The sequence below is a fragment of the Danio aesculapii genome, chromosome 5 (genome assembly GCF_903798145.1).
Source record: "Danio aesculapii chromosome 5, fDanAes4.1, whole genome shotgun sequence".
Lineage (NCBI taxonomy): Eukaryota > Metazoa > Chordata > Actinopteri > Cypriniformes > Danionidae > Danio > Danio aesculapii.
Genome location: NC_079439.1, coordinates 60,278,139 through 60,287,058, shown reverse-complemented (window position 1 = coordinate 60,287,058; position 8,920 = coordinate 60,278,139). Strand labels below are relative to the sequence as shown.

General features: G+C 30.6%; 1 protein-coding gene across 4 annotated transcripts; it reads right to left on the bottom strand.

Annotated features, from left to right (window-relative positions):
- Positions 1–930: 930 nt before the first annotated feature.
- On the bottom strand, positions 931–3,771 carry zgc:193711 (uncharacterized protein LOC569781 homolog). Of its 4 annotated transcripts, none has more exons than XM_056457064.1 (4): positions 3,643–3,771; positions 1,750–1,799; positions 1,590–1,618; positions 931–1,502 (listed from the first exon to the last, which is right to left on the bottom strand). In XM_056457064.1, the coding sequence occupies exons 1-4, from the start codon at positions 3,672–3,674 to the stop codon at positions 1,188–1,190; spliced, it is 426 nt and encodes a 141-aa protein (XP_056313039.1). In that variant the 5' UTR covers positions 3,675–3,771; the 3' UTR covers positions 931–1,187. The 4 variants fall into 4 exon arrangements, with proteins under 4 accessions (XP_056313039.1, XP_056313040.1, XP_056313041.1 ...); XM_056457065.1 differs by having other exon boundaries at positions 931–1,499; XM_056457066.1 differs by having other exon boundaries at positions 1,590–1,615.
- Between the last annotated feature and the right edge of the window lie 5,149 nt (positions 3,772–8,920).

Here is an 8,920-nt window from a genome sequence, read left to right as displayed (position 1 = left end):
AATGTTTTAAAAAAAATAAAAACTGATTTTATTCTAGTCGAAATAAAACAAATAAGCCTTTCTCCAGAAGAAAAAATATTATCAGACATACAGTGAAAATTTCCTTTAGGAATCAAACATCATTTAGGAAATGTTTAAAAAAGAAAAAAAAATTAAAGGGGGGCTAATAATTCTGACTTCAACTGGACGCTCCATAAAATGTTCAATTTATACTTGTAATTTAAAGTTTAATTTTCAAGTACTTTAAACACTTGTGTACAAACAACCTGAAATATAGTAGACTATACAGCAGCATTTTAGACAACTAATAATTCAAAACATCCAAACACTGAACACAACCATTAAAAGAAGACAGTTGGAGTCAAAACAGACTGATAATTCCCATCTTAAATGGGATCATAATTACATTTTTAAGTATTTCAAGTGTTTGATATCAGGAAAAATACTATGAATGTACTTATTTTATATTATGTATATTATTTGTGTTTAACAGAAGAAAATATTCATAAAGGTTGGAAACAAGTGGATGATGATGAGTAAATGATGACCAAATTAACATTTTTATGTGAACTCTCATACAACTACATCCAATCACTGTAAGAAGGCTGCACTGTAAAACCCAGTAAGTTAAGGTAACTCAAACCGTTTGAGAAAACCGATTGCAAAACCATTTGAGTTTAAAATCTAATCTATACGAGTACTGTGAACTTGCTTTATTTAAGTTGAAGTAATGAGGTATTTAATTAACTCATTACCTTTAACACTGAGTTCAAAACTCTTTTCAAATGAGTAAAATTAACTTTCAGTTAATTTTGAGTTAACTACACTCATTTCTTTGGATAAAGTTGACTGCTGGGTTTTACAGTGTAGTTAAAATAGACTTTAGCTGGAAAATTTATCAACAGCATTAAACCAGACAAACACTGCAAATAATGTTATAATTATTTTCTATTAATGAACCACTATACAGTAAATATATACCAAAGGACAAAAATACTTCAAAATTTGATTTAGTAAAAGAACAATAGTACAAATGAAATCAAAACAAACTTCTTTATAGCACTTTTTTTTGTTAAAAGACAGTAAACTTTTTAAACATGACATACAAAATATAAATCACACATTTATTTTCTCAAGGGCACAATATAAAAGAGTATTTTCATTTAAAAACATTTTTAAAAATGCCATCATGCTCGCTTTGAATGGACGTTCTTCTTCTGGGACATCCTTGGTCTCGGTAGTTCTCCAGGTGGGATGAATAAATCTGCAGGTTCTGCTGATGTCTGTGTTTTTGCAGGAGTTGTAAAGTCTATAGTTGCATACTGTGTGTTTTGAACACTTGAAATCTGTCTGTTTTCTCTGCCGGCCACATTTTCAGACTGCAGGACTTGAACGTCTGCATAATGTAAACCATCCTCGTTTGGTTTTCGTTTTTTATTGACCTGGGCATACTGTGGTTCAGATGTCACGCAGTCATATACATGGATGTCAACATGGGCCTGCTTTGGGAAAGAAGATGCTGTCACAAAAATATTTACACATGTTTGAATAAAAGTGAAATGTTGTAGTGTCCTGTTCAATTAACACACCTGATGGGAAGGAACTGAAGGTGGAGCTGCTATAAAAGACGTACATTGTTAAATCGTAACATCACAAGAGTTGGATAATCAAATAACGAACACTGTTGTGATAATCAATGAATTCTTTTATCTATTATCTAATGTCATAAACGTTTGTTTGATTTCTTACCTTTTCCTTTTGCCCGTTTCTGTGAAAGTTTTCTTGGATTTATTCCCCATCTAAGGAAAAAAAACATACTCACATTTTAGTGTGGGTTTGTTTTTTGTTTCCCTAAATGACAAGTTGATAAAAATATTCCTTAAAAATGCACAAGCTCTTAAAAATGTACAAGTACAGCTTTGTATAGTATAAATTTGTATAATTTTTTTATTGATTGGACTACTATACAGTTGAACCCCCCCCCCCCCCCCCCCCCCCCCCCCCTTGATTTTTGTTTTCTTTTTAAAATATTCCCCAAATGATGTTTAACAGAGCAAGGATATTTTCACAGTATATCTAATAATATTTTTTCTTCAAGAGAAACTCTTGTTTGTTTTATTTTGGCTAAAATAAAATCAGTATTTAATTAAAAAAAAAAACATTTTAAGCTCAAAATTTTGTGTCTACAGAACAAACCATCGTTATACAATAACTTGCCTAATAACCCTAACTTGCCTAGTTAATCTAATTAACCTAGTTAAGCCTCCTTTAAATGTCACTTTAAGCTGTATAGAAGTGTCTTAAAAAAATATCTAGTCAAATATTATTTACTGTCACCATGGCAAAGATAAAATAAATCAGTTTTTAGAAATGAGTTATTGAAACTATTATGTTTAGAAATATTGAAAAAAAATCTCTGTTAAACAGAAACTGGGTGAAAAAATAAACAGGGGGCTAATAATTCTGACTTCAACTGCACTAAAGCACATTTATTTTATTTTATCTGGATAGTGTGTTACTTAAATGCACTGAATTGAATCAAGTACAAGTATTTCAAGTACAACAAATTTTAAGCTTCAAATAAAAAACTGATTTTACAGTATTTTTGTTTACCATAAATAGTTTAATTACATTAAGTAGAGAAAACATAATTATGAACATATAATTGTAAACATGTGTGCAATTTTTTTTATTGAATTGGTTAAAACACTTAAAAACAGTTAAAATCCTAGCTGACTGGAATTTATATTAATGTAACCTACACTGTAAAACCCAACAGTCAACGTTAACAAACTCAAGATTTATTGAACGTTAATTCAACTCATTTGTAAAGAGTTTTGAATTTAGTGTTAAAGGTAATGAGTTAATTAAATACCTCATTACTTAAACTTAAATGGAGTAAGTTCACAGTACTCAGATATTTTTTTTAAACTCAGATGGTTTTAGCAATCGGTTTCCTTAAACGGTTTGAGTTGCCTTAACTTATTAGGTTTTACAGTACTGTTGGCTTCAGTTCTCTTAATTTATTGGGTTTCACTGTGCTCAAATTGCTTCGTTTACTTAAATGGATTAGGTTCACAGTACTCATTAGGATTAGTTTTTGAACTTAAATGGTTTGTTGCAATCGGTTTCCTCAAATGACAGGAGTTATCTTAACTTATTGGGTTTTACAGTTTATAGAAGAATATTAATGTAATTGTAATTACAATTAAAGTGAGTTTATTTCACTCAATTTGCAATGGGTTTTGTTTCGAAAGATATTATTTCTGTAATAAGCGCTCTTTTTAAAAGCAAGCTAAATATATAGTTTTCTGTCTCAAAAAGCATATGAAAATAAAGCCTCATGGCACATAAATGCTGGTTCGTCTTTTCTCTAGTTTAAAACGCGTTTGACAACATTTACGCATGTAAACTTACGATATCAAATATGAACAAACACAGAGGATCATGTTTCCTCCCAAAAATCCTACTCGAAAGTTATTTTGGGCAGAACACCAATTAGTAACAGTAATAAATATATTTCCTCCACATCAAGATCCTACTGACGTCAAACAATCACAGACCCGGTCGAAAATAGCTTAAATATTCCGTAAACTGTTCTCGGTACGTTTACAGGAGTTGAAGACATATGGATATACTTACTTGTCCAGTGTTTTGGTTACATGGCTCCCCATGGCAGAGGTTGTCGTCAGCACACAGTTAGCCTTGTGTTGATCATTTGCTCATTTTCCATTTCCTTGTTCTTCTGTAACCGGAGTGCTGCAGGTGTTCCTGTGAAAAAAGCTACCTTTGTACCGCGAACTGCAACGCCCCTATCGTTGAGGCTGATCTTAAGGTCACGAATGTTTTACAATCTATTTAAAGACGTTGAATTAAAATCCTTGCAGTTATTCATTCATGAAAAGAATGAAAGAAGTTTGGTATAGCAACAAAGCCATTTCCTTGTTTATGCACACATTAGTGCCATTGTTCACACTGGGCAGTTTGTATTGTATCCTGGCTTTACTGCGAGTGTAAAAGTTATGTTTATTTCTAGACGACCAATGATTAAAACTATCGTTTTGATTTTATTTATTTTTTTTTTTTTAGTAATTCAGTTTTTATTTCCAAAAAAGAAAATATACAAGTTTTACAATCAGATAGAAAAATACTTTTAACAGCAATCACCCCTTATACCCCCATCCCACCCAATTATATGCACATCAGGAAACTCAGGATAACTGTAGTTTACACCAAGCAAGTAAATAAATCACATAAAATTTGACTTTCATAGTATCATATGAGGGTTGACTGTCTAAGTTTTTTTTTATTTTGATGTTTGATGATAGATTTTTCACAGTCAAAATGTCCAGTTTAGGATGGTTGATTCATGCTGTTGACAGTTCCAATAGTGAATGCATTCATTCATTCATTCATTTGTTTTCTTTTTGGCTTAGTCCCTTTATTAATCTGGGGTCGCCCTTCCAGCCGCAAAACATCACTGGGAAACCCATGCACACTCATTTGCACACATACATACACTATGAACAATTTAGCCTACCCAATTCACCTGTACCGCATGTCTTTGGACTGTGGGGGGAAACCGAGCACCCGGAGGAAACCCACGCAAACGCAGGGAGAACATGCAAACTCCACACAGAAACGATAGTGAATGCAACCAGTGCTTAACAGAGAGCTCATGAGGAGGTTTCCTATGGCAAGCCGTTTTGACTTTTATTCATTCTCAGGATGTGTATTCTTGATATCAACAATTTAATTTTTGATATCAACAATTCAGCTCTTGATATCAAAAAGGTAATTGTTGTTATCATAAATTTAATTGTTGATATCAACAATTACCTTTATGATATCAACAATTACATTTTTGATATCAAGAGTTGATTTCTTAGTTAAAATGCAATTCTTGATATCAATAATTTAATTGTTAATATGAAAAATTTAATTGTTGATATCAATAATTTAATTCTTGATATGAGGAATTAAATTGTTGATATCAAGAAATACTTTTCAAGTAGTAAAGATGTTCAATTGGTTAAACAATTGGTTTGTCACTAGTGAAAATGTTAATTTCTGATATCATGAATGTAATTGTTACTAGTGAAATTAGTAATTTTAGATATCATAAATTACTTCCCTAATTGTTGATATCAGAAATACATTTTTAGATATCAGAAATAACAAATGTAACATGTTGAAATATAATTGCACATATCAAGAATTAACATTTCAACCAGTGAAATTAAGTTCTTGATATCAGGAATTGACATTTTTACTAGTAACAATTCAATTGTTGATATCAAGAATAGACATTTGCACTAGTATCCATATGACAACTGATATCAAAAATAAAAGCTTTTACAAGTAAGAATTGTATTTCTGATATGTAAAATAGAATTTTTAACTAGTAAGAAATCAATTCTTGATATCAACAATTACATTTGAATGGCAGTCTATTGTGACATTTAACTAGTGAAAATACAATTACAGATATCAAGAACTATAATTCTTACTTGTTGAAATTCAGTTTCTGATATCAAGAATGAACATTTTAACTACTGAAACTGAATTGTTGATATCCGGGATTAACATTGTTACAAGTGGAAATGCAATTCCTGATATTAAGAATTCGCATTCTGGATATTAACAAGTTGTTATCAACAATTTAATTCTTGACATGAAAAATTCTTATCCGGTTAAGCAATAAAAGTAAAAATGACTTGCCAGAATAGTCGTTTTGTCTCATAACAGGATATAAATTCTTGATATCAAGAATTAAATTGTTGATATTAAGAATCCAAATTATTGATATCAACAATTGTATTTCTGCGAATGGTGACATCATTGCTGATATTAAGAATTAAAATTGTTACTAGTTGAAATTTAATATTGATATCAACAATTACCTTTTTTGATATCAATACTTAAATTGTTGATATCAAGAATACATATCCTGAGAATGAATAAAAGTCAAAACGGCTTGCCATAGTTTCCAGCTCTGTACCAACATCTCTTTGTAGCAGTTGAAGCAGCTAACCAAAATTTACAGACCTTTGCATTTAAGGGAAATTGAGAGTTATCATTCAACAATAACAATACAGGATCTTTGGGGAAACAAATTTTTGAAACTTTAAATTAAATGTGCAGCACAGAATCCCAAAGTTTTTGCGCCTCCACAAATTCCCACATCATATGTAAAAAAGGTCTCACTCTGGTTCACAGAAAGGATGTGGAGCTAAACCTATGGTATGTCGTGTGCGTGTAGTTAAATATGCCATGTGAATAGTTTTGAAGTGAATAAACTGGTGATAAACTAACATATTTTTTTCTAATGCTCAATCTTTCCCTCCCACTCAAGTTTAACATTCAAAGACAGCTGGGCATTAAACATATAGCAGCCTCTTATTTCACAGTAAATAATATTGGTATCACCTCGTATACTCAATTCATGAAGTGTATTTTATCACTACTAAATTAACCTGGATACAATGAAAATGCACAAATGTGTGTGCTTTTATACTCAACCTTTTACCAAGACTGACTTAAAGGGATAGTTCACACACACACACACACATGCACACACAAAACGCCTTGTCATTTACTCTCCCATTTGGTTTTAAACCTTAGATAGAAGATATTTTTAGATTAAAAATAGTTTTTTTCCTACTATGGAAGTCAATGGATGACAGCAACCAGCATTTTTCTAAATGTCTTATTTCATGTTCAACAGAAGAAACTCAAAGTTTTAATCAAGTAAAAGATGAGTAAATGATGGTAGAATTTTCTTTTTCGAGTGTATTTTCAATTTAAGATGTGCCATCTGCCATGTTATGCTTCATTCAGCATTATCAGTTGACCATATGCTTTCAATTATGTACTGCATCATAGAAGACAATGACCAATTTGACATTCGGCATTGATAAAAACATCATACCTGCATGTTTGTGCTGTATTTGTAATGTGATCTTTGAGGGTCAGCATCAAAGATCACCTCAAAATTCCAGACTGAAGTTGATGAAATAATTGTTCATAACCTGAAATCTGAAAAAATTGTGCTAAATAACAATAAAAATGGTTCATTGGCTTAGAACTATTGTGGGGAAACCACTATAGGTAAATAACAGCATCTATCATTAAACTGATAGGCCTAGTTCAGTGTTTCTCAACCACGTTCCTGGAGAACCACAACCAACACTGCATGTTTTGGATGTCTCCTTTGTCTGTCACTCATTACAGGTCTTTCAGTCTCTGCTAATGAGCTGATAATCTTAATCTGGTGTGTTTGGTTAAGGAGACATGCAAAATGTGTAGAGCTGGTTGTCCTCCAGGAACGTGGTTGAGAAACACTGGCCACCCAAAATTTTAAATGACCTCACCATTTGATCTCCCTGATGTAAATAAACTGTAATGAGTTTTCGTCTCTGTTATTAGAAGCTATTTTGAAAAATGTTGGTTGATGGTACCCATTGATTTCTACAGTGGGAAAAAATACTGTTGATGAGTACCATCAACTTGATTTGTTTAAAATAACCTATTTTGTGTTCAACAGAAGAGAGAAACTCAAATAGGTTTTGATTATACTGAGTAAATGATGACAGATTAAAATACTGATGAAAAGTAGTAGAATAAACCAACAAACAGCTTTTTGTTAAATGGTAGAAGCTTTAGATATGCTTCAATAATATATATATACATATATATATATATATATATATATATATATATATATATATATATATATATATATATATATATATATATATATATATATATATATATTAGGGCTGCACAGTATATCATTTCAGCATCGATATCGCAATGTGATCATTCGCAATAGTCACATCGCTGGATATGCAATGTTGAGTTTGTACTATAATTTATCATTTGCATGTGTTTTTGATTGTATAATGATTTTAAAAGCATTCAGGTATAAGAAATTGTAACATTTGTGACCTTAACTATGACTCATTTTATTGAATTATTTTTATCATTCAGTTACTGTACTTGAATACTGTAAGACTCGGGAAATGATAAAACACTCTTTCAACTGTATCTTTTTCTTCACTGTATTTACAGATTGTTATGCATGAAAATACTCACAACACATGCAAATACAGAAATGTACTGCATATAGCACAGACCACAGCAAAAATGTGTTGGGGGATTGTTTTATTAGATTTTATGGAGATGCACTCCCACTGCAGAATCATCCCAGTTGATATAACATTAACAATTCTTTCCAAATAGAGATATTATGTCACGTGGTGAAATTATATCGCAATATATATCGCAAAATAAAAAATAACGCAATGTTTGATTTTTCCAGTATTGTGCAGCCCTAATATATATATATGTTTATATATATAAAGCTGTTTGTTGGTTTATATATATATATATATATATATATATATATATATATATATATATATATATATATATATATATATATATATATATATATATATATAGCAATTTAGATATATTTCTATATTACGTTTTATTGATATTATAGCATTAATCTCGTTCTTATTTGTTTCATTTATGTTTAACTAACAAATATCAATCGCATAAAGTTTATTAGTAAAATAATGTTAAGAGTATGTAATCCAAATGGATGGAAATTTTATATGCAATCAGAATACATAAATCACGTGCTTAAATATTTTTTTGAGTGTTTGCTGCTTGAGATACATGGTGCAATACAATCAAAAGTTCAAAAGGAAAAGGAAATTAATACATTTATTTATCAACCAGTAAAGACATTTATGATATTACAAAAGATTTCTGATTCAAATAATGAAGTATTTTAAAAATAATTTTGCTTTTTATTCATCCTGAAAAAAGTAGATTTTACCCCACACAAAATATTAAGCAAAAAAAATTTGCACAATCGCCTCACAGCAAGAAGGTTACTGGTTCGAGC

Excerpts from the sequence above, each read along its gene's own strand:
- zgc:193711 (XM_056457064.1), bottom strand. The coding sequence starts at position 3,674 with ATGGGGAGCCATGTAACCAAAACACTGGACAA. Across the intron at positions 1,800-3,642 it reads GTAACCAAAACACTGGACAA|ATGGGGAATAAATCCAAGAA; the intron begins GTAAGTATATCC and ends TTTTTTCCTTAG. Across the intron at positions 1,503-1,589 it reads CTTCAGTTCCTTCCCATCAG|CAGGCCCATGTTGACATCCA; the intron begins GTGTGTTAATTG and ends TCTTTCCCAAAG.